The sequence below is a fragment of the Camelus bactrianus genome, chromosome 2 (assembly GCF_048773025.1).
Source record: "Camelus bactrianus isolate YW-2024 breed Bactrian camel chromosome 2, ASM4877302v1, whole genome shotgun sequence".
Lineage (NCBI taxonomy): Eukaryota > Metazoa > Chordata > Mammalia > Artiodactyla > Camelidae > Camelus > Camelus bactrianus.
In genome coordinates, this window is record NC_133540.1 from 19486751 (window position 1) to 19513676 (window position 26926).

The 26926-nt window shown below is 38.2% G+C and overlaps 1 protein-coding gene across 1 annotated transcript in view; it reads left to right on the forward strand.

Annotated features, from left to right (window-relative positions):
* RXFP1 (relaxin family peptide receptor 1) overlaps positions 1–26926 on the forward strand; it is a 96676-nt gene that overhangs the window by 54037 nt on the left and 15713 nt on the right. Inside the window, exons 5-13 of the mRNA XM_074375327.1 lie at positions 5943–6014; positions 8540–8611; positions 10800–10871; positions 10961–11032; positions 11745–11819; positions 19716–19787; positions 21669–21740; positions 23415–23486; positions 26582–26653. Coding sequence (XP_074231428.1) covers positions 5943–6014; positions 8540–8611; positions 10800–10871; positions 10961–11032; positions 11745–11819; positions 19716–19787; positions 21669–21740; positions 23415–23486; positions 26582–26653 — 651 coding nt within the window. The remainder of the gene's footprint in view (positions 1–5942; positions 6015–8539; positions 8612–10799; positions 10872–10960; positions 11033–11744; positions 11820–19715; positions 19788–21668; positions 21741–23414; positions 23487–26581; positions 26654–26926) is intronic.

Consider the following 26926-nt stretch of genomic DNA (forward strand, 5'->3'; position numbering starts at 1 on the left):
AAAAACTGTCCTGGCTCAACACGTACAGACACATAAATTCATGCAGACAGACATTCACAGAGAGGTGTGTACAGGCCTGTGGGCCACGAGCTTACAGCCCTTGGTATAAAGAAAAAAACTGGTTCAGATCTTCATGAAGGATTGGCTACAAAAGGCCAGGGAGAAGGCAAGGCTGAAGATGACTCCAAGGTTTCCATCTTGAGTAAAAGTGATGGGGAGACGTGGTGACAGACAGTGGGGAGCACTTGAACTCCAATTTAGATGTTTTTTCATTTGGTGATTAACGGTCACTCGGGAAATTTCCAACAGGCATTTGGAGAAGCGGGACTCAAGCTCAGGAGTTTATGTCTATTACACTTTATTTTTTGTTGAAAAATAGCATTTTCTTGTGCTTTGGGTTGAAGGGCTCAATCCAGGTTATCCATTTCCACCTTTATCTGCAGAACACTGACTCCCATCAGTGTCTCTGTTCAATTCCATAGAAAAATGGAACTCTAGGCTTTACAAAAAATATATTAAGAGTAAATATCATTTTTTTTACTCGGCTTGTACCATATTTTTGAGCGGGAACTATCATAGGGAAATGCCAGAAATGAGCGAGTTGACTCATATGTAAGTAAGTACTGAAGTATCAAAGAGGACAATAATCCAAGTAATATTTTTCAAAACTATAATTTTTTGAGACATTTCATATAAATGCTAGTGAACAAAAGAGACAAACGGGTAAAAGTATTATGTATACATTGCCTAGCTTGCTAAATGTTAGCTTTGTGTGACAGCTAACGTGTAGATCCTAGAATTTAATCACTAAAAGCACATAATCCAATAATAAGAGCTTTCTTTATAAAAACTAGAGATAGCTCTGACAATCAAAACAAAGTATATTATCTGACATCCAAACAGAGTATAAGCTTCTTAAGGGCAAGGATATTACCTTTTTTCCCAGTATGCAAATGGAAGGCATTCAACACATTTGTTGAGAAAATGAATGAATGAATGAATGTATGGGACTTTTTTGAGAGCACATCAGTATCCTTAAATCAAACTCAAATATTTCAGTTTGTCTTTATACAACACAAACATATAAACTGGATATAAAGGAGAATTGAAGGTCTAAGCCAACTGAGACTCATCAGCAGAAAAAAGGGATTTTCAGTTCGCTAATATTAGGAATGAAAGAACATCTGGTAACAGGCATTTCAAGAGAGGGTTACTAGTTAATCAAACTTTGACCTTCATTTATTAAAAAATCACTAAGCGACTGGAATGCATAGTCTAGAATAATGCTTCTTAACCTTTTTTCTTACCAATATTGCCCCCCTTCCCAAGCCTTTTCAGACATTTATTTGTCCCCCTCTGTGATATATTAATACTATGTGTATACTATGTTTCTATTTACATATGTCTGTTCTTTATCCATTAAAAAAGTAAGATTTTTTTTCACTCCCTAAGAACCAATTTTCACCCCCTTGGAATACTAACACTCGCATTGAGAATACACAGTTTTCTAGACTCCAGAACAGTTTATTTCTCCTATTAGTTTCCAAAAATGTGTCATAGGGAGTCTGAGAAATTCTTTTTCTATAAGAAGGATTCATTGCCAAGTTCAAGCAGCACTGGTCCAAAACCAACATGAAAGCTAATAACATCATTAGAGTCTTGTATGAAACTGTCTTCACCTGATGAAGTGTTTCCATGTGTTTATTCCACAGCAAGTCAGACTCACTACAGTGAAGTCTGTTGCTCTTTTCTCAATGAGCATCTGCTCCACCATAACATATAATGATGGTAATAACAATGGCATGACATTATTAGAGGTCATCTAGTCCAAATCCATCCTTTCACTGTTAAAGAAACTGACATGGAAAGATTGTGTATGATTCATACAAGGGACCCCCCCCCCCAACTTTGATAGTTTGGGTTTTTTGCTTGTTTTATTTCTTTCCTACCATGTATCGTTGCTTAAAAAATTAAAGGTTAGGTCCTTTCCAATGCAACAACAATTATGTGAACCTGGTCTGTGTCAAGCTGCCTATCAAATTGTGACCCTAGGGGAAATCTTTCTATACGATTTACTAGAAATCGCAATGGAATCACTTACTGATTAAAAATGGTTCAATTGTATGTACCAATTGACAGGTTCCTTTGTAACTAATTTTTAAAGGAAGCAAAGGTAGTGGAATGTGAGAATTGAAATATTGAGGAATATAAAATTATTTAAGTTCTTGGATGTGTTTTAAACAAGAAAACACTATTTTTATTGTCATGCAAAAACTGAGATGCTTTCTGTTTGTTAAATAAAAACAGAAAGAGAGAACACAACTGAAAATTTTTTTCCCAGTTTTATTATGTCTTTGTTGTCAGAATTAAACCATGTTCTAAGTTAAATTTAAGAAAAGATGAATATCTCTAATAATACAAGATCAACAGTTAGACTTAGTCCAAATGGAACTATGAAGGAGTTCTCAAGATGGCAGAGTACAGACACCCTGAGCTCACCTCCTTCCACAAGCACACCTAAATCACAACCATCTGCAAAACAACCAGCAATGAAAAAGACCAGAACCTACCAGAAAATATCTTCTACAACTAAAGACAGAAAGAAGTAACCACAAGAAGACAGGTAGGAGGGGCAGAGTCATGATACAGTCAAGACCTACACCCCCAAGTGGGCGACCCACAAACAGGAGAATAATTATAACTGCAGATTCTCCCAAAAGAGTGAGGGTCTGAGCCCCACATTGGGCTCCATGTCCTGTACCAGGAAGACAAGCTCCAAGAACATTTGGCTTTGAAGGCCATCAGGGCTTACTTTCAGCAGTTCCAGAGGGCTGTGCGAAATAGAGACTCCACTCTTAAGGGGCGCACACAAAATCTCACATGCACCGAGACCCAGGGCAGAAGCAGTAATCTGAAAGGAGCCTGGGTCAGACCCACCTGCTCATCTTGGAGAGTCTCCAGGAGAGGAGGAGGCAACTGAAGCTCACCCTGAGGACACAGATGCTGGTGGCAGCCGTTTTAAGGAGCTTGTTCTACCATGTGGACACTGATGCTGGGAAGTGCCATTGTGGAGTCTTCCTTCTGTTTATCAGCATCAGGACCCAGCCCTACCCCTGCCCACCATCCTGTAGGCTCCAGGACTAGGACGTCTCAGGCCAAGCAACTAACTGTATGGAGACACAGCCTCACCCAGCAGAGTCTGCCTTCAGACTTCCTGCACCCACAGCCACCCTGGACACAACCCTGGCCCCACACACCAGTAAGCAGGCACTAGACCCAGGATCCCACACAGCCCACACAGGGGGAGCCCCTAGAGCACACAGCTCTGGTGACCAGAGGGGAGTGTGCTACTGGGACACACAGGACGTCTCTTACAAACACTCACTTCTCCAGGGTCGGGAAACATAACTAACGTACCAGATACATGGAAATAAAAACAGAAAATGAGGCAAAATGAGGTGACAGAGGAACATGTTCCAAATGAAGGAACAAGATAAAACCCCAGAAGAACTAAGTGAAATGGAGATAGGCAATCTACCTGAGAAAGAGTTCAGGATACTGAGTGTAAAAACGATCAAAGAACTCAGGAGGAGAATGGATGCACAGAGCAAGAATTAGAAGTTTTTAAAAATGAGTTAGAAAATATAAAGAACAACCAAACAGAGCTGAAGACTACAATAACTGAAATGAAAAAACACACTAGAAGAAATCAACAATAGACTAAATGATACAGAGGAATGGACCAGTGAACTGGAAGACAGGGTAAAGGAAACCACCCAAGCTGAACAGTAAAAAGAAAAAAGAATGAAAAGAAATGAGGACATTTTAAGAAACCTCTGGGACAACATCAAGTGCACTAACATTTGCATTACAGGGTTCCCAGAAGGAGAGGTGGAGAACATATTTGAAGACATAATAGCTGAAAACATCCCTAACCTGGTTGGGGGGAAACAAGACATCTAGGTCCAGGAAGCACAGAGAGTCCCAAACAGGATCAACCTAAAGAGTCACACTGTAATTAAAATGAGAAAACTAAAGATAAGGAGAGAATATTAAAAGCACCAAGGGAAAAGTAAAAGTAACATTCAAGGGAACTCCCATGAGACTATCAGCTGATTTTTCAACAGAAAGTCTACAGGCCAGAAGGGAGTGGCACAGTATACATTGAAAGTGATCAAAGGGAAAGACCTACAACCAAGAGTATTGTACCCGGCAAAGCTTTCATCCACGTTTGAAGGAGAGCTCAAAAGTTTCACAGACAAGCAAAACCCAAAAGAGTTCGGCACCATCAAGCCAGCTTTACAACAAATGTTAAAGGAAATTCTCTAAGCAAAAAAGAAAAGGCCACAACCCAACTAGAAACGTGAAAATCACTACAGGAAAAACCTGGTAAATGCAAATATACAGTAAAGGTAGTAAATCAACCTCATACAAAGCTAGTGGGAAGAGTGAAATACTAAAGTAGTAAAATTATTTATATCCACAATTAGCGGTTAAGGGATACACAAAACAAACAGATGTACAATGTGATGTCAAAAACAACTGTTGTTGGGGGAGGAGAGTGAAAAATGCAGGAGTATTAAAATGCTTTTGAAATCAACAGATCAGCAACTTAAGGCAAAGGAAACAAAAGCAAAAGTACACGAATGAGGCCTAATTAAACTTAAAAGCCTTTGCACAGCAAAGGAAACCATCAACAAAATGAAAAGACAACCTACTGAATGGGAGAAAATATTTGCAAATGATATGACCAACAAGGGGTTAATATACAAAATATATAAAGAGTACTTACAACTCAATGTCACAAAAACCAAGAACATGATTAAAAAATGGGCAGAAACCTGAATAGACATTTTTCCAAAGGAGACATACAGATGGCCAACAGGCACATGAAAAGATGCTCAACATCACTCATCATCAGGGAAATGCAAATCAAAATTACAATGAGGTACACCTCACATCTGTCAGAATAGCTGTCATCAAAAAGGACACAAATAAAAAGTGTTGGTGAGGCTGTGGAGAAAGCGAACCCTCATACACTGCTGGTGGGAATGCAGTTTGGTGCAGCCACTGTGGAAAACAGTATGGAAGTTCCTCAAAAAATTAAAAATAGAACTACCGTGTGACCCATAAATTCCACTCCCAGGTGTATATCTGAAGAAAATGAAAACACTAATTCAAAAACATACATGTACCGCACTGTTCATAGCGTCATAATTTACAATAGCCAAGACACGAAAGCAAACCGAGTGCCCATCAACAGAACAAAGGATAAAGATGTTTTAAATACATACACACACACACACAATGAAATACTACTCAGTGATAAAAAGGATAAAATGCCATTTGCAGCAATATGGATGGACCTAGAATATATTATGCCAGTGAAGTCAGTCAGACAGAGAAAGACAAATACTGTATGTTGTCACTTACATGTGGAATCTAAAACATAAAACAAATTAGTAAACATAACAAAACAGAAAGAGACTCACAGATATAGAGACCAAACTAGAGGTTACTAGTGGGGAGAGGGAAGAGGGGAGGATGAGACAGGGGCAGGGGAAGAAGAGATACAAATTTCTATGTATTAAATAAATGAGCTGCATCACAGGGAATATAGCCAATATTTTATAATAATTATAAATGAAGTATAATCCATAAATATTTTGAATCACTTTGTTGTACACCTGAAACTAATATAATATTGTGGATCAACTATATCTCAATACAATTAATTAATTTAAATAAATAAAATGAAAATAACTCTCAAAATCTGTTAAAAAATTTTTTAAATGGTATTAGGAATACAAGAGTGACACCATGAAGCAAAGTGTTTCCTGAGAGCTGGTGTTATTTATGGTGTAAATAAAGTTTATAGTTATTCATACTGTTTTTAAAAGTAAAGAAAAAACTTTAAGAACCAAAATTCGCATTTATTTCAGGTCGCTTCAGTGGAACTTAATAAGAAAGCTTCCTCGTGATGGCTTCAAGAAGTACCATGATCTTCAGCAACTGTAAGAAAAATGTTAATTCTTGGTATTAAATTAGCTGACTTTTGCAGGGGACATACCTGTTTCTTCCCACTTCTGCAAGAACCAACTGTTTAAGTCCAATCCCTCTTTGGGGAATTATTTCACTGTTAGCTGGAGACTACGAGGTAACATTTTTTTTTTTTCCTGAGCAATTCTAAAAGCCATCTGAGAAAAATCTCAGATACCTACCCCCAAAGAACCTGGAGGACGTGTGCTGTGAATCCTCCCACCACACTCCCCCCTGGTGAAGATACTCAGGTGGTGTCACTCGCTGCCCCTCCGTGCATCTTAGAGAAAGATGTAATGGCCTTTCACCAGATCTGCCATCGAGATTAGATAGTGAAGAGCTTTCCTATGTTTGCAAATTCAAGCTCTACCTGAGAGAGCAAGTCCTTGTGGGTTGAAACCTCCAAGTATGCTGGTTTGGGGACTTAATTCCATTTTCACTTCTGCCTTGTTGGCTGAGTTTTATTTTACCCTTGAGTAGTTATCTGACATGCAGCTTCCCTTCAGTTTAAGATTATCTATGTACTTGCAGGATCCATAATAGACCAGGTGACGGCTGCCTGCTCTTTAGGTCAACTTTGTGGCTAGATCATACTGTCATGTGCTTAAACGGTTGCGTTGAAATGCCGGCACCACACTATCTAGAAAATGTCTCAGAACTTCTGGCTTCATTTTCACGTCTATATGGGTTTTAGTTCTGTAAAAAAATGAAAACAAAAAACCACTGGAGAACTCTGGTACGTGGATACAATCCACCTGTACATTTTTCTTTAGGATAACAGAAACAGAGTAGAATCAGAAGAAATATTTACCCACTTTGATAAAATGTTCTCAAAGCTCCGATGAGCTGCGGAAAAGTGTTTCATATTGGAAAATTAAATTCCAATAAAAAGGCTTTTCAGAACTTTTTTGTAGACATTGATGGACTAACAGGGAAGAGCTTTTCAAAATCAGGCCTGATACAAAAATTTCAAGATACTTCCTTTTTCTGTTTTCTGATTTTGGGAGTAAGAGGACTTTTCTGAGCTGCAGCTCCACCTTATGTCCACATCGTTTAAAAGGGGTTAGGACTTCAACTCTAAACATCAGAATTCAGTCATTAGCATTTCTCACACAACAAACGCTGAATTAATTCTTGAACAACCAATTTGTTCCAAGAAAGAGGTCAAAATAGCTTAATTACAAAAAAAAATTCTAATAGGTTATTAGAGACGTAGTTTGTCTCAAACTCCAGGCAATATAGTCTATTGTTCAGTAGATCATTACCATAGTTAGAAATAAATGAATGAACACCACGACTCAGGTATAAACTCATGTATAAATGAATGCCATGAAAGTTTGACTGTGCTTTAGTGAGGAAGCTACATTATCTCCTACACGATTGGACCCTCAGCATGCTAGGTGGATGACAGACTTAATAATAATATTTTACAATTAAAGTGAGGTTTTCTTGCATGTTGGAGAAATAGGGACTCTCCTTTAGTCGACGTTTCTGATTAAGAGACTTCTTTCATAGGGGCTTATCCTTTATTACTCCTAAAATCTGTGAAAAATTATACAAAAACTCAGAAAACCCTAAAGGACAATGGTGACCTGCATCAGAAGAGGAAATCAGGCTCGAAGCCCCTCCTTGTCCTGTTCACAACCTGTGGCTGGTGTGCACAGGTGTGCGATGCTTAAATGGGTGCGTGTGATGCAGTGGCTGGTGTCCGGGTTCTGTTTCCTCTGACCTGCTGTAAACTCCAGGCCCAACACCCAGCGTGACCTCGGGGAACTATGTGAACCCGCATCATTCTGGCTTGGCCTTCCAAGCTAATTTATATCCTTCCAGTCTGGATTCTCTTTATTTCTGTTTTTCTCTTTCATCATTTATCTTCCTGATGAGTTTCCTCAAACACTGTTTGGAGTTAAGACTTGGATATCACATTAATAAAATTCAAGTCCACTTGGCTGATCTGTGATCAGCATGGAATATGGTTTGGAGTCCTAACGATCTCACATACTTGTAGTTTTACCAGCACTGTGTCGAGCACTGTCAAGTTTGTAGAATTACAGCAGGAAATGTTAAAAAGTTAAAGAAAAACAAAGCCTCTAGGCCTCTTTGATTAGTGAATGCCTTACTATGCAGTAAACTAAAGTTTCACTCATAGAAAATTCAAACATTAAATTTTAGCTCTCATATGTTTACCTTTATAATGGGAATTTCTACATAAAGACGAGCCTAATCATACACTAACTTAATAGCAAAGCAAAGTACCATGCAGTTTCGCTACATTATTTTGTTGTGGCTACCCTTTTTCATTTTTAAAAAGTTCTAATTGTGGCAAAAAACATGCGACGTGAAACATACAGTCTTAACCATTTTTAAATGTACATTCAGGGGCGTTAAGGACACCCACAGTTTTGCACTCCCATCACCACCATCCACCCACAGGACTCTTCATTTGGCAAAACTGAAACTCAGTTTCATTATGTTTTCCTTTTAATCATCATTTTCACAGGTGTCTGCAAAACAATAAGATTAGATCCATATCCATCCATGCTTTCAGAGGACTGTCCAGTCTCACCAAGCTGTAAGTACTGGGGCCAATAATTTCCCCGCTCCCTGAGGTGTTCATGGGGAAGTGTTGAGCCGGGGCTCTGGATGTGCAAGGGAAGGAGGGGAGTGGCCCTAACTGGAGGCACTATCCCTGCCACCCCCAAGCAAAGTCACCCTGATGCAGGAAGAGGAGATTCCTGGCAGGAGGAATTTTCCAGGACGTCAGCACCAAGATCTGTCAGGGTGGAGAAAAGAGTGAAACTGGTGTGGTCCATGTATCAGTGGAAGTGGAATTTGAAGGAATACTTGCATAGGAATTGTAGGTGGAGAGGAAAGAAGTTGAAGTTGGAAGTTGAACAGAGACATGGCTCTAATAAGATGCACCCAGTGCTTATGATGTGCACGGCCTCAAATGTTCAACAGCCCAATAAATTAGGTACTCGTATTATTTCTATTTTAGACTTGGGGAAACTGAGGCTCTCAGAAGCTGTTGATTGTTTAAGGCCACACGATTAACAAGTGGCAAAGCTGGGAACCAGTCTGTCTGATAGCAGACTCAGAGCAGCGAGTTGCTGCACTAGAGAAGTTGAGATAGAAATAAACACACAAGAGGAGGTCAGCGTCAGCCCCGTAGAACAGAGAGTCGGCTCGCTGTGCAGAAGAGTGAAAGGTCAAGTTGGGTGAGTGAGGTGGGGAAAGAGTCTCCAGGAAGACTTCAATGTCCTTTTCTCCAGAGCATCTCCCTGCCTGCCCCTGGTATGTCTCCCATCTCTCCTCACAGACTCTCTCTTTTCTTTTTAAGTTTTTTTAAAAACCCACTTTATTTAGCTATAATCCACATACCATACAATTTACCCATTTATAGTGCAAACTTCAGTGGTTTTCCTATATTCACAAATATGTGCGCCTATCACTGTGGTTTTATAAACTACTGATTTTAGAAGGTCTTCATCACCTCAAAAAGAAACCCCCATACTCTTCAGCTCTTACCCCGCTGGCCGCCATCCGTTACCCTAGCCCTAAGAAGCCACTAGTCTACTTTCTCTGTATATAGATTTCCCCATTCTGGACGGTCGTATGAGTGCAGTCATACAGAATGTGGTCTTTCGTGACTATCTTCTCTCACTCCTCACAGCCTCTTTGTGGCGAAGCTGCACTAAGTCCCCTGGCGAGCCTCTCACCTCATTTTGCTCCCCTTTACGCCTCTTGCCTTTGCACAAGCCATCTCCTCTGTGCAGAATCACTCCAGCCACGCTTGGCTTTGTGACATGTCTCCATCCAAGACTCTTCTCAACTGAGCCTCCTTTAGTTAAGACTTCCTGTCTCCTCACCCCTCCAAACTCCGTACCCCCAACCCCCAGCAGAGCCTGGTGTCTCCTCTGCTACAAAGTCAGGGCAACTGTCTGCTACATACACTCGCTTTTCCCTCTGTGACCACCTGCTCCCACGCTGTCTTCTTCTAAACCCAAAGCCCCTCGAAGAAAGGGATCTGATACCTAGCACAGTGCTGTACAGTAGGTGCTCAAAAACAGTTTGCTCAACTCAGCCATAAAAAAGAATAAAATAATTCCATTTGCATCAACATGGATGGACCTGGAGATTGTCCATCCAAGTGAAGTAAGTCAGACAGAGAAAGAAAAATACCATATGACATCACTTATATGCAGAATCTAAAAAAACAAATGACACAAAAGAACTTATTATGAAACAGAAAGACAGACATAGAAAACAAACTTACAGTTACCAGGGGTGAAGGGGGGTGGGAAGGGATAAACCGGGAGTAAAGGATTTGCAGATACTAACTAGTATATATAAAATAGATGAATAACAAATTTCTATTGCATGGCACGAGGAACTATATTCAATACCTATAGTGAAAAAGAACATGAAAAGGAATATATGTATGTGTACATATGACTAAAACATGATGCTGGTCACCAGAAATTGATGCAACATTGTAAATTGACTATGTTTTGATTAAAAAAATAATTTGATGAATAAATGAATAGACAGAGTGATTGACTGATGGGTGGTTGGTTGATCAGTGGGAATTTAAAAACTAGACACAGAAAGGTAAGTGCTAAAGAACTTTTAGAGACCAAAGGCAGGAAAATGACCGATGAGAACAGCATGTGAGAAACTTGAAAATGGGTGACTATTGTTCTTTTCCTTGTACTATTAGGAAGGTAACAAATTTACTGGAGTCGTTTCTCTTTTTTCAGGTATCTCAGTCATAACAGGATAACCTTCTTGAAGCCAGGTGTTTTTGAAGATCTCCATAGACTAGAATGGCTGTATGTTTATTTTGGGTGGCATTTCATAGTATTAGTTTTTATGTTCGAAAAAATATATAAATGAATCAATTTTTTCTTCTGGCCGGCAGGATAATCGAAGATAATGCCCTCAATCGAATTTCCCCACTAACGTTTTATGGACTAAATTCTCTTATTCTCCTGTAAGTATTAAGAACGTAAGCAAATATTTCACTTGAAGGAAAAGACATGAATGAAAATTACTGCTTTAAAATGAATATGTGTGTGTGTGTGTATATTTATATGACTGGGACATTGTGCTATATACCAGAAATTGACACATTGTAACTGGCTGTACTTCAATTAAAAAAAAAAGAAAAAGAAAATTACTGCTTTAAGTTTAATGGCATTAAATTTGGAATTAAAGCCCTACAAAGGCCTTTCAGCTAAAAACCATCTCTAATCATATTCTATGAGGCTATTTTGTGGTTCTAACCATTTTATAAGATCTTCTGTCTTCCAGAATGTCAGTTCATCAAAAATGAACACAGCCTCACTGACATATTATATTGGAATATTCTTAAGCAGACCAGAACTAGCCTGCCTATATTAATTTTGGTAAAGAAAAACCACCGTCATTCAAAGTCACCTCCTTTCTGACTGCCCACTTATCGGAGGGCACAGCCTCTTTCCAGCTGCTGACCTACTGCTTTCTCCGCATGACAGCTACTTTGTCTGATTGCACTATTAACATGCGCTGAAATCTAACACAGCTTCTAGGAAAAGATTAAAGTGAGAAGACAACAACTTAGTGGATTTTCACCGTTTTGTAAGAATCGTGATAAAATCGTGTTTGACGTAAGTTGAGAAAAGAAATGGGAAATGGGACTCTTCTCTGTTTCTCTTCTTTTTCAGAGCATTGATGAATAACGTCCTTACCCGCCTGCCCAACAAGCCCCTTTGCCAGCACATGCCGAGACTGCACTGGCTGTAAGTTGCGGTCTCTCTCCCTTCAGGAGGCAACTGACTGTTCTGGGTTTGCCTAGCTTACTTCAGATGTTAGGTTTTCTTCCCAAAGGATGGTTGTTAATATTGTGTCACATTTCCTCAAATTTTCTTAGCATGATTTTTTTTTTTTATTAAGCATCCGTATTATCTAAACTAATGCCTCTAAACTCTCACCAAAGTAAAACATCTCAAAAAGAACCCAAAAATACTTTGGAGGCAGGGATTTCTGAAGTCCATCACAACAGAATATATTCCACAGAATTTTTCCCATAGTAGCTTTGCTTGTGGTGATTAGCACCATTCTACCTATGCAGAACTCAATTACCCAGTAAATGTGTCTATTTAAAACACAGATAACATGAAGAAATAAATCCAAAATAACAATTCAGTAAACTGCATATCTTGTGAAAATTCCCTCTGTCTCTCATTTCGTAGGAAGTTCCCAAAAGTTTGGTTGTTTGAGTTCTAAGCTCACAGCAGATTATAAGTGCCAAGTTAATAGTAGGAGGGGAAAGTTAGAGATGTTGACTTTAGTGAGAAGTAGTAATTATCAACCTGATAGTAAAGCAGGAGCAAGAAGTGCTATAAAAAGCAAAAACAGTCATTCAAAACACACTAGTTTGGAACCATATAGGGAACAGAAACAGCCCCCAAATCATTACAAAGTCCAGAGGGCATCTTGGTATGACAGTACAGTACCCTCACTGATGACAAACTAAGTCATCAAGGAAAGGGCAAATTAGGTTCAATGTAGCCTTTGTAGTGATGAAATTTTGATTCAAAAGAATTCATTAACAGTTATTACAAAGTGGGGAGGGTATAGCTCAGTGGTAGAGTGAGTGCCTAGCATGCATGAGGTCCTGGGTTCAATCCCCAGTACCTCCACTAAAAATAAATAGACTTAATTATCTCCTCCTCAGAATAAACAATCATTAACAGTTATTACATGCTCAGTAATCCAAACTTAGTAATGAAGTAAAATTGATCAATATTTGCATAAGTAAATTAGCAAGTAAAAATTCATGCACTGAGACCAGAAGCAAATGTGGCAGGTACTACACACATACAATAATAAATCTTTACTTTGCTTTTAAAAAGGCAGCCATATGTACATTTCAGATTAAAATAAAAATGATTAGAATTTATTACTAAAGAGGTGGACTTTTAAATATTTCATTACTAAAATTATAATCTTTAAATTTTAGCTCTCCAAAACAAATCATTCCACATGTATTCCTGATGGTGAACATTATTCCAATCTTAATGCTAGTAATAATTATTTTTTGCTTTGTAAGTATTCATTTTTAAAAATTAATTACAATAGTTCTACCTTGCACACGAACTTTTGTTTAGTAAAGTATCAACTAGAAAATCTGATAGATGTGTTGGCAAAAATTTTTTTAACTATGATTAAGTGGAAAGATATAAGTGAAATAAAAAGACATATGGCAGCCCAGGATAATATACTTGCAAGATATATGACAGACAACAGATTAAAACCTTTTATATAAATTTTATATATTTATATATATTTTTACATGTGCTTAAAACTTTTTATTGTTCTTTCAAAGCAATAAATAAAACTATAAACACAACAATAAAAGTTGTGAAATTCAAAAAGGAAGAAATATAAGTAATAAATAAGCAGATGGGAAAATAGCCAAAGGTGAGCTAAAGATCAAGAGAATAAAGTAAATTTAATTTTAGGATGAGACTAAGCAAGTTTATATATAGGCAGAAGGAGCTGATATAAAGAATTTGAAAATACAGAAAACAAGGATACATTATGGAGCAAGGTCCTGGAAACCATGGAAATGATGGACAAATAAAATGTGATACACATGCGGGCTCAATGAAGATGAGTGAACTCCTCGCTTCAATCAGCATGGCTCAACGTCAAGACCATAATGTAAAATATAATATAAAGAAAAAGTCACAGAAGAGTATGTATCGTATATTACAATCCCACATTCCAACAATACTGCTAAAGGTATAGAAAGTCACAAGACATCACTGCTCCCTCTACCAATGAGAAAGAACTTTGTAATCTACACAATCAGGATTTTCTCAAGCCCGTCAGAGAGCTACAGTAGTAAGGCAAGCAAGTGAACTGAATCCTAAGGAGTGACAAGGAGAGATGGGACATACACAACGTTTCATCTTTGGCAGAGCACAGGGTGAAGAATTGACCGTCATGGAGCAGGTACAAAGAAACTAGCTAAAATTTCAATAAACCTGTGAAGGTTAAGTGTGGGCTTATGTAAAATTTTGGAATAACTGGGAACCCACACTCAAGCGGAGCCAGCTACTCCCACCAGATTCTTCTCCTCTGGTCTCCCCCAGCTCACAAGAGAAGATGGGAGCAGGTAAGGAAACCAGAGAGAGTCCTCCTTGGTGGACAGGGGCACAAATCCACCTTCTTCCCTAGACTCTTTCCTCTTATGAATAAAAGCTTTATGCCACCAGGAGAGCGACAGAAAGTCCTCCTGCAGCCAGGGACCAGGCAGAGATCTACTGCTTCCAAAGGAGCATCAGAAGGGAAAGCTGTCTGCTCCAGTGGTAGGAGCAGATAAACCTCTCCAGCCCAGCACTCTGCCCTGTTACAAAGTAGTGGGTGATGCTCACTTGGGTTGGGGCATCTGGGGTATGGGGGACAGCAATACTGAGAAAGCCCTATCCCTAAAAGAGCAAGAAAAACATTCCACTGTCAAATTATTGTGCAATCAACAGAACCAGACCCAGAGATAGCTCAAATGTTACAACTACCAAACAAGGAAATTAAAATTAAAATACTAATGATTAATCAGTTAAACAGTTTAGTGGAAAAGGTGGTCCATATAGATGAACACATGGGAAATGTCTGCAAAGAGAGGGAAGCTGTTAAAGTGAATCAGAGAATTACTTCGACAGGTATAGCAGCAGACTGAACACAACTGAGGAAAGAATCAATGACCTTGAAGATAGGCCGACAGAAGGCTCTCATTTGAATTAAAAGGACAGAACAGAGAATCCCGAAGTTGTGGGATAACATAAGATTGTCTAAAAATGTGTAAAAGGAGTCACAGAAAAAAGAAAGAGAGAGAGAGGGAAATCAGGACAGATGATGTTACCAAGCCAAATTTGGGTCCACTCGCCTGATGCACAGTAAAGCCAATGCACTGACACTGGGTTGTGGTAAAGGAAAGTACAGTGTTTATTGCAGGTGCCAAACAAGGAGAATGGGCAGAGCATGCTCAAAAGACACAAACTCCCTGATGGCTTTCAGGGAAGGGCTTTTCAAGGCAAGATGAGGGAGGCAGTCACAGAGTGTGTGATCAGCTTGTGAACATTCTTCTAATTGGTTGGTGGTAAGGTAACTGGGTGGTATTTTGGGAATCTTATTCATCAGCCTTCTGGTTCCCATCAGTCTGGGGTCTACGTGCTAGTGGTCAGCACAAAGTTAACTTCTCCCACCTGGTGGGGGTTTCAGTATCTGAAAATGACTCAAGGATGCAGCTCAGGATATCATCTCTAGCCCCCGAGGAGGAACTAAAGGCCCTTGACTTTGTCTTATGGCTAAACTATTATTATTTTGACTGTTTTTCTTTGTTTCTGCATTTTCTCATTTTCCTGATTAAATCTTCTCTTTGGAACTTGGGGAAGGCCTAGGAGGCTGAAGCTTTCCTACAAACAAGAGGCAGGTCAGGGGACACAGGGGGCTTGTCTCACAGGGTCCTGCTTAGTTTCAGAGAAGTACCTGGAGAGAGAATGACCAAGAATTTTCTAAAATTAATAGAATACAACAAACCAAAAATCTAAGAACCTCAGAAAAAAACAAGCAGAAGTAGAAAAGGAAAAAAAAAAACTGGACAAATCAGTCAAACTGGTGAAAACCAAAGATAAAGAAAAAACCTTGGGGCAACCAGAAAAAATGGAGATACTACACACTGTAAAATGAAGATAAGAAGTGCAACACTAATTTTTTTTAAGCTGGAGGGACTGTGTTAGTATTAGGAAAAAATAGACTTCTGAACAAAGACTATCACCAGCGATAAAGAGAGATAACATGTAAGATAAAGGGGTCAATTCGGCAAGAGGACATAATAATCTTAGATGGGTGAGCAGTCTCAAAATGAATGAAGTGGAAACCACAGAACCATAAAAATAGAATAGCTAGGAGTCAAGAGATGTCACTTAAAACTAACAGATCTACCAATATGTGGATATTTGATATTCTTAAGGTGAACACTAATAAATAGCATGTAATTGATCAAAATCCTGTGGTGGGAGAGAGAGAAGAACAGAAAGGAAGACAATATATACTAATTTCATCACTTCTTTTAATAGGAAATTAATGAGTACTAGTGTTATTCTCTAAGAAGGAGAAGATACAGTCTATTGGGTAGTTATCAAGATAACCAATAGAATATTCAGCCTTTTTAAATATTGGAAGAAGTAAAAATTTTAAGCCATTTGTTGAAAGATTTTTAACCTATAAATATAGCAACCAATATCTATATAATATATAGGTTATAATACGTATAAACATAGCAACCTGTAAATATAATAATATTTTTAAATAGCAGGTTACGGTCAGTTATATTAGTCATATCAATAAATATAAGTGGACTAAATTCATCTACTAAAGACAAAAAAGGACTTTCAAATTGGCTTCTAAAGTAAAACCTAACTCAGGACTATTAACCAAAACATTGCAACTATAAGTGATTAAGAGGGATTAAAAATAAAAGGCTGCTCAAAAGTATGCCATGTACATGCAAACAAACAAACAAACAAAACACAGGCGTCGTATATTTTTGGCCAAGTAGGCAGAATTCTGGCCAACAGCACAAAGAAGGGCATTTAAACACTATAGTGTGCAATTTCCAATATGAGATATTACATTAGGAGTATACGTGCCCCAAAGAGATTCAGACAGCAACCAAAACAAAAGGAAAAATAGACACACAGTGGTAAGAGATAGTAATCCACCTCTTCCAGTCCATGAAAGATAAGTGAAACCGAAAGAGGATATGGAGAACTAAATACATAATTAATAAGCTAACACTGATCCACACCAAACTGCGATGTCCCTTCTCAACAACAGAACCGGTTTACTTGGGGAAATGTGCCCAGCTAAAATACTGCATTCCCAGCCTCCCTGCATGGAGAGGAGCCTAGTGACTGAGCCCTAACTAATGAGGGGGAAGAATTATGTGTGGAACTTCCAGGAAATCTCCTTGAAAAGAAACAGGCAGACCCTTCCCCTCTTTGCTCATCCAGAAAAAAAATGGATGCGATGGCTTGAGTTTTAGCAACATTTTGGACCATGAAGACAAGGACATGTGAACAGTGAATATGAAAGATTTTAGGTTTCTAACAACTTTGTAAAATTCCCAGACTTGCCTTGAATTACCTAACCCTAGTTTTCTTTAATTGAAACAAACAAACAAACAAACAAACAAAAAAACCCTTGTGTAGCTATGCTGTTTTAGTTGGGTCTCTGTTGTATGCACCTGAACCTAAAAATCCCAATAAATATAAACCTGATAGTGAAGAATGCCCAAAGACATTCACCAAAATTGATCATATATTTTAAGATACATATGTTCACAAACCAAACTCATGACACACAGGATTAGCCTAAAGCAGGATGTGGGTCATAGCTTCCTCTGAGAATAGGAGACCAGATGCACATACAGGTAAGTTACAGATGTCGGGCAGAAGGGCAAAGGCTTTTCCATCCTTCATCACCTCAGTTTTCTCTATGAGGTAGGAACCAGAGATGTCTAAAGAAGGCAGGTGAGGAAGCAGACATAGGGGAGGTTTGCATGTTTAGAGCGCCACCAGGGGATAAGAGAGGAAGTGGAGAGGGAACAGGTGAGATTATTGGTGTTTTTGTTTTTTGTTATCGTTTTTCAGATACAAGCACATTTTTCATTTTCAGCCAGTTCTGCCTTGTATAAAGGGGAAAATAAAATGGTTAGGTTCAGAGGCTCATTCAGTTGGAAAAGTGGTCCAGACATGAAGTAAGCAAAACATGCTCTCAGGTCCCGGATTGCTGGGAGCTCTGGAACAAGGAGCGGATTTGTATGCCTCGGGTAACACTTGTGCGGCAAGCCAGATCTCTCCATCTCAGGGACAAAAACCTCTAATTTTAGGAAGAAAGCCAAAGCAAATTCACAAAGGTGAAAATAAACTCAGCATTAAATTTTAACAGTTTAATCAAAAGTCCCTAATTTATGCCTCAAGGTGTGCTTCTTAGTGATTTTTACAAATTAGTGAATTAAGAGCAACTGAAATATTTTTGCTACCTTAACAGAAAAAAAAAAAAAAGGTTTCACAAGTAGTTAACAAGAAAAGAACATCAACGCACCTAAAGCTATTTTGTGAGGCTTAGGCGAGCGTCACCACCTGGTGGCAGATTCGTAGCAACAACAAAATTGGGGAAAGAAAGAAGGTCTCTTGTCATTGACAACATACCATTTATAGGAGACCAAAAAGCCTTAGCCAAACCTAACAACCAAAAAAAGTAGTACTGTAGGTGTCCAACTTAATAGAGTAATAGATGTTTTTCTTTCGAAGGATGATCTAGAGTCAAGGTGTAAGATTTTAATACAATATTCCATACAGTACAGAAATCCTGTCTACAAAACCTCTGAGTTACAATAAATGCCCCTGCTAAGTCACTCTAGCGGTGGGAAGCTCATTCTCCGGACCCCATTGACTGTGAGCGTAAATTTGAAATGTTTTGGGTCCTTCAACCAGTCAATCTAATTTTGCAATCTGATGCAACAGAGAAAAACCCATCCCTGACTTCAAATATAGCTCTCTGGCTTGCTCCTCTCTGTTATAAACATGCCTATTTCATTGACATCCCATTGACTTGATCTCTAGAACCCTTACATCCGGACAGACTTTGATTTGTCAGCATCTATTTTTCCTGCAGTGCCAAAACAGAACTGACTATCCCAGATGTAGCCTGGCCAGCAGAATACAGGCACTTCTGTTAATGCTCCTCAAGTTTCCCTTACAGATTTGAGCAGTCGTGTCACCCTTCAGCTCCCGTACTTTAGTCACAGTTGTTCCTGAATGGCTCTCTGCTGGATGGTGACCAGTAGGCTCAGTGTGGGGGCAGACTGAGTAGACTGAAGACCAGCATCTACTTCTGAAAGTGTATCCCTAAGCCCAGCTAACCCTGTTCTACAAACTTCCACTGTGAACGAACGATACCATAAAAGACGGGCAATAGAGGAACACGTTTGTGATAACCATGCAGAAGAGACGATCACACATAAACTTTCTGGCAAATTTTGCTGCTCAGACCAGACTCCTGTTGGTGACCTGCGATCACACAGCAAGGGGCCTGGAGGAGGGTCTGCACGCACGCCCTGAAGTGGGAGTGCAGCACCAAGGACAGCGTCTGCCCTGGCCGGGGTGGCCATGTACTAAAGCAACTGGAGGGGTTCTCAGTGGTCCAGGGCTATTGAGAATGTTTCTCTACGGAGCGTTTGGGCAAAGGAGGTGGAGGTTAAATATCGTCTGGGCAGTAGCATCCTCTGTAGCAAAGAGATTCATATCACTTAGTGAAACGCCATTGGTTAACTCTGGACAGATGTTTCATACAGATCACCACTAGATGTCTGTTTACAAAGCTGGTATTTACCATAACAAATGTTTTTAATGTGATTTTTTAAAACCTTTTTACATTAACACAGAACAAAAGAGGCATTATATTATACAATTTCAGGTGTTATGTAAGTGGCCACCATGTGAGAATCTATAGGAAATAAACAGTATGTGAAAAATGATATTTTAGCAGAAATCAAATAATTCTTAACCAATTTATTTGTCTATGATTAAAACTTAGCTTTCTCATTTTTGATTTTTCTATTTCAGGGACTTTGAAGGCAACCATATCCATAATTTAAGAAATTTGACTTTTATTTCCTGCAGTAACTTAACTGTTTTGTAAGTAATGTTTTGTCCTTTGGAAGTAATGTTATATCTCTTTACAAACAAAATGAATCATTTGTGTGAGTATAATCTAGCATAAACATGCAAAGTAATTACAGCAAATGTTCCCACTCAGCTTGAAGTTTTTTGAAACTGAAGCACAATGGCAAAATTATTGAAGTTCAAACCAGGCATAACCACAGAGTCACAACATATAGGAATCAATCATCACAATGACACTGTATCACATGAGACCTGTTTTTCTCAAACTTAAGTAATTCCCAACTTAATGGAACGAATTTCTCATAAACCACCTAGAAACTATCCTTGGATCTCAGTTTGAGAAATACTAAGTTAAAGTCCTAAACTGTAAGAATTATTACTGCAAAGATTGGGGAGAAGTTAATTGTAATTTTGAAAAATTGCGGAGTATTCACATCCCTGAGGATGTAACTGTGGACACCAGGATAAACCTTAGGATGTCACCGAGTCTAATTTCTCCTTATGCCTCTCTGACTTATGTTAAATTCACGTTGCCTCTTCCTGAAAGTGAAGGATGCTGGGGCTTCCTTCAATTTAAAAATACAACTGCTCCTTCGCAGTTTATTCTTCCAGAAGAGTATTTTTCAAACTGTGGGTCGAAGTTCACAAGTGGATGATAAAAACAATATACTATGTCCTAAGCCACATTATTTAAATGAAATTGCATTGAATAAAAATCTCAGAGTGCAACTGAGATAATTAAATGTGTTGTTTCATGACTCTGGGGTTGTGTGGGTGTATGTTATGTCTCAATGTAAAATGCATTTTTCTAACTGTAGGTTACCGTGGGAAAAGTTTGAAAATCATACTAGAATGCACAGAACCCCTGTGTAGGCAATGCAATAGCTACCACTGATACAATGATGTTTCTCCAATTACGCCCCCTCCCCGCCCATTCCAACGGGCTCAAAGCCACTGAGATGCTTGAACTTTTCTGCGGTGAGTTCAGCAGTCTTCAGATGCAGGCTTCTCTCCCTTAGTCATGCAAAACGGTTCATAGTAATTACCCAAAGAAAACCGAATTGCACTGAAAGGGCATAGACCAAACAGATACTTAGAAACCGCAGCACTTCTTTTCTGTTGCACTTGTATTTGTTTTCAAGGAAACCTGTGTATGAAGCAGTCATTTGTGAGTTTCCTCTTGGCAGGTGCCTGGGCTTGTCTGGTCCAGGGAGACTGGGAGAAAATGGTGATGGCTTGGAGTGCTGGGAGGAAATAAATACTTCAGGATGGGACGAGGCCAACTTCCAGGCATGTCCCACGATGTTGCAAGAACTGGAAATCCTTTCAAAGTTTTTCTGAGTTAGTCCTTTATGCTGGCTCATAAAACGGGATCAGTGCAGCAATGAACTGTCAGGAGGTACAGTCTGACTTGACATCCCAAAGGAGAGGTCTTCTGAGCTGGTCCAGCTTAGACTTCCTCCGGCATCTCCACCCAGAATCACATCAACTGCCAAACGAGCATGCGTGCTACTGTTGAGGGGGCGGAGCGTTTTGTTAGAGAGGTGTGCCCCGCAGAGGGCAGGGGCGGCTGAGACAGCTCCCCGTGCTCTTCGCTGTGCGACAGTCTGGATTTGCGAGAGCCAAGTTCTTCCCTATTTCCCCTGCCGAGTTCTTCCCTGCTTCACTTAAAAATTCCAAAAATATTTTATTTTTATCATAACTAAAAGATCTGGGAAATTTAAGATTAAAATTAGATTGGGTAATTTATCATGCTACTACTTCAAAGGATCTTGATGTGAAAATGCACTACATATAATTATCTTTGTTTTTGCAGGCTGTTAATCTCCTCTCCAATGACTCATTTATCTGTTACCCCCAGAAGCTACAACAGATTTTTCTTTTTACTTTCAGGGTAATGACGAAGAACAAAATTAATTACCTAAATGAAAACACGCTTGCACCTCTCCAGAAACTACATGAATTGTAAGTTTGATTACACATATTGATAAGAATTTTCTATTATTTCAGTTCATACTTGTTATACATTTTTTATACATTTAAGCAATATTTACTTTTTCTTTTCTTAGCATTATATATATACACCTTGAGCCACAAAGGAATTCTGATAGCTTAAAAATATGTGTAAAAGAAAAATATAAAATAAATATTTTAGTAAAGTAAGGTAAAGGAAACATAGCTGTGGAAAAAGAATAAAGTCATGGAAAATTCATAAATGAAATACATCCTACACCACTCTGACCCACTGCTAGAGAGGGACAGCAGATTTATCTCTAAGTTTCCTAGCGAGTTATGATTCAGAGACCAGCAGGTAAAAAGACACCACTTTGCTAATTCTGAAACCAAAGGATAATCTTGTGAGGAAATGAGACCCTGCCATGGATAACATCCCAACCTGTAATAGTGGAAAAAAGAGATGAGTTAAGACAGCTATCTATAGTCCCTTTTTTAAGATCAATGACACAATTCCAAAGGACATTAAAACAACTCTCTGATACACCAGAGCCTTGTGGTCCAAGTTCACAGCACCTGATTGTCCAAATAAAGTATATGCAGGACAATGGATGGAGTGCAAATCCTTCAGACAATTTTTATTTTTTAGTATTAATTTCTTCAATTTGATTTTTGCTAAAGTTTGGGTTAGCAACTAGTTTGATTTTATGTTTTCTGAAAAGAGTATGGAGTGTGGACAGAGCTACATGTTTACAATATGAAAACAAAACATTAACAGCAAAGACATTTATAATATTGATTATATTAGCTAGTTATTTTTAGTTTTAAAAAACTTAGTCTAAAACTATGCTGCCCTTCAAAGTTGAATAATCCAGTTTCTGATTTACAAGCACTCCAAGCTATGCAACAAATAGGTCTCATCTCCTACCTCCCCCTGTGGCAACTAACAGGACTTGGAGACGGAGAAGACAAGTGCGCAGGCTTTCTTTTAGTATCTCTTGATCACGCTGGAGAATTCCAGCCTGTTGAAAAATTATCTCGTTTAGAAGAATCCAAGGCATTTCTCCTGAGAGTTGTCACTGTCAAAGCTACCACAAGAGATGCTACCATCAAATCTTGTCACAACTAGGCTGCAAGGTCACACCGTGATAGGCAGCCTGACCCCTATACATACAGGAGGTGACACGTGACATACCCATCCCAGGAGGGTATGAGACCCCGTGTATGTCAGCTGTGGGAGAAGCTGGCACCTGAATTAGTCCACTTCCACCTGAAGATCATAACAAACCCAAGCAAAAGAAAACATTAAGGCTCCAAACCACATTTCTACTTTAACAGGGAAGGAAGGAAGAAAGGAAGAGGGGAGGGGAGAGAGGGAGGGAGAAAGGAAGGAGAGGAAGAAGAGAAAGGAAGAAGGCACAACATGTATATTAATGGAATTAGAAAATTGTATCTATTAGAACCAGATCAGATACCATCAAGTATTGTCTCTGAGTAATAATGTGGGATAAAATATTTTTATCTTTTACCATTTCACTCCCTTTTTTAAAAGTTTTGACTTCTATTAATTAATATAACTCACTAATAGCATTATTTGAAAGTTGTATTATCATTTTCTAATAATTTACAGAACTATGGATAAAGTCTTAAGAAAATAATATGACATGTTTGCAATTATTTCCCTAGGGATTTAGGAAGTAATAAGATTGAAAATCTTTCACCACATGTGTTTAAGGATCTGAAGGAGCTCTCACAATTGTAAGGCTGATATATTAATTTTGTACCTTTATTTTTAAATATATTTTATTTTTAAAGTGTGATAAAACGTACATGGCATATGTATATTTACTTTACCATTTTAACCATTTTTAATTGTACAGTTGAGTGGCATTAAATTCACTCACATTGTTGTGCAAACATCACCACCATCCATCTCTAGAACTTTCATCTTTCAAAAATGAAACCCCATATCTATTAAACAGTAACTCCCCATCAACACCCCCTCGCACACACCAGCACCCATCATGCTGGTTTGTCTCTATGAAGCTGACATCTCTCAGCACCTCATATAGGTGGAATCACACAATATTTGTTCTTTTGTGACTGGCTTATTTCACTTAGCATAATGTCTTCAAGGTTCATCCATGTTTTAGCATGTGTTAAAAATTCTGAATATTATTATTCTGAATAATAGTACATTGAGTGTCTATATCACATTGTATTTATCCATTCATCCATCGATGGACATTTGGGTTGCTTCCACCTTTCAGCTGTTATGAGTAATGCTGCTACGAACATGGGGATGCAAATATCTGTTCAAGAACTTGTTTTCAATTCTTTTGGGTTTATAGCCTCAGAAGTAGAATTACTAGATCATATGGTAATTCCATTTTTAATTTTTTAAGGAAATACCGTAATACTCTTTTCCATAGTAGCTACACTATTTTATATTCCCACTGTCAGTGCACAAGGATTCCAGTTTCTCCATGTTTTCGACAACACTTGTTATTTTTTTTAATACTAGCCAATCTAATTGATGTGAAATGGTGCTTCATTGTGATTTTGATTTGCATTTCTCTAATGATTAACGATATTGAGCATCTTTTCATGTCCTTGTTGGCCATTTGTGTATTTTCCTTGCAGAATGTCTGTTCAAGTCTTTGCCCACTTTTAAATTGGGTTGTTTGATTTTTTGTTATTAAGTTGTAGGAGTGTATATATTTTATATACTAAATCATTTTCAGGTATACGATTTACAAATACATTCTCCCATTAAGTAGGTTGCCTTTTCACTCTGTTAATAGTGTTTCCTGATGCACAAAAGTTTTTGATTTAGATTCAGTCCAATTTTTGTATTTTTTTCTTTTGTTACCTATACTTTTGGTATCATATGCAAGAAATCACTGCCTAATTCAATGTCATGAAACTTTTCTCTTATGATTTCTTCTAAGAGTTTTACAGTTTAACTTTTATATTTAGGCCTATGATCCATTTTGAGTAAATTTTGTACATGGTGTAAGCTAAGAGTCTAAGCACATTGTTTTTGGTTTTTCTTTTTGCATGTAGATGTCTGTTGGGTTTTCCCAGCATCATTTGTTGAAAAGATCGACCTGTCTCCATTGAACTTTCTTGGCATGTTGTTAAAAATTATCTGTACAAATTATATAAACAAATTATAAATTATATATACAAAAGTTTGTTCCTGGGCTCTACATTCTGTTCCATTTTTCTTTATAACTGTCTTTATGCCAGTACCACACTGTTTTGATTACTGTAGCTTTGTAGTAAGTTTTGAATCAGGAAGTGAGATCTCTAACTATGTTCTTCTTTTTCAAGATTATTTTAGCTATCAGGTTCCCTTGAGATGCCATAGGAATTTTAGGATGTATTTTTCTATTTATGCAAAAAAAAATTGGGATTTTGACAGCAATTACACCGAACCTGTAGATTGCTTTAGGTAGTGTTGGTATCTTAACAATACTAAATCTTCCAATCCATAAACACAGAATGTCCTTCCATTTATTGGTTACTTCTTTAATTTCTTTCAGCAAGTTTGTTTACAAAGTACCAGTCTTTCACCTTTATTCAGTTTATTTCTAAGTATTTTGTTCTTTCAATGCTATTGTAAATGTTATTGTTTTCTTAATTTTCTTTTTGGATTGCTCATGTTAGTGTATAGAAATGCATTTGATTATTGCTTGTTGTTGCATTTGATTATTGATTATTGTTTGATTATTGTGTGTCGGTTTCATATTTGGCAATTTTACTGAGTTTATTAGTTCTAACAGTTTTTGTGGGTATGTGTGTGTGTGAAATCTTTAGGGTTTTATACACATAAAATCATGTCATCTGTGAACAGAGCTTATTTTACATCTCCCTTTCCAACTTGGATGCCTTTGATTTCTTGCCTAATTGCTCTGGCTAGGACTTCTAGTACTATGTTGAATAGAAATGGCAGAAGTCAGCATCCTTGTCTTATTACTGATTTTAGAGGAAAAGCTCTCTGCCTTTACCGCTGAGTGTGACGTTGGCTATGGACTTTCACATACAACCTTTGTTATACTAAGATAGTTTCCTTCTATTTGCAGGTGGTTGGGTCCCCTTCATTTCTTTCACACAACTCATGTTTCATTGTCATTCCCCCTCTCTGTCCTTCTGTCTGTAATCACCACCCTCCAGCAGCTCCTCCCTCCCAACTAATGGTCTAATCTTGAAAAGTGAACCTGCCTTGAGAAGTTTCCTTTAATCAATAGTCCTTGTTTCAAGGTGTTGTTTTACAAAGATTCTGAAACTTTCTCCATTTAAACTCAGCTGTACTGTCACTCCATCTACACCTCTTTTGTTCCCAGCTACAGCCTTTTTTACTTTTCATTTTGTGTCTCACAAATGGCTAATACAATATGCCACTCTTGGCATGATTTATTGTAAAATGTATTCAATGTGATTTCATTAATATAAATTTCAACGAAATGAGGTTATTGTTTAATTGAAACCACATCTGATTATAGGGTAGAAAACCAGAAGTAGGTGCGTCTTCCCTTTGGGTACCCGACCGCCTCTCTGGTGGGAGCTGTTTCCTGACAGTCTCACCTTCGTGCTCACGTGGTCTTGGCTCTCTTTCTCTCTCTCACTGACACAGTCACAGAGCACTTAAAGGGGCCATGCACTATCCAAGTGTTCTTTCTCCATTACTCCATTTAAATGTCCAGTGAGCCCTACAGGGGCAAGTGCCAGTACGGTCCTTTTTGGTTAATGTTCTTTAAACAAAAGGTAACCCTAAGTCAACAGATACCCTTCCTCTTTACTCAAGTAGTTTCTAGAAATGACCTATTGCTGCCTTTTTTAAAAAACAGGAATCTCTCCTATAACCCAATCCAGAAAATTCAAGCAAACCAATTTGATTATCTTGTCAAACTCAAGTCTCTGTAAGTATAAACCTATGGGGATAGTTTTATGATGGAATTTTTATTTATATATTGATAACTGATAAATTCTGTAAAATAAGATTTATAGAGCCTCTCAAATCAGAAGCTTTATTCCCAGGATATTACTTAAGCTCCACAAAAACTTAAGATGAGTGCTTGCTGGGCTATAAACAAACAAATAGCTGTTAGTTTAATCTTCTGTATTTATAAGCAAAAATTAGATAATGATTATTTTATATTCTCTATAATCACCAGGAGCTTATGCTGGATGGT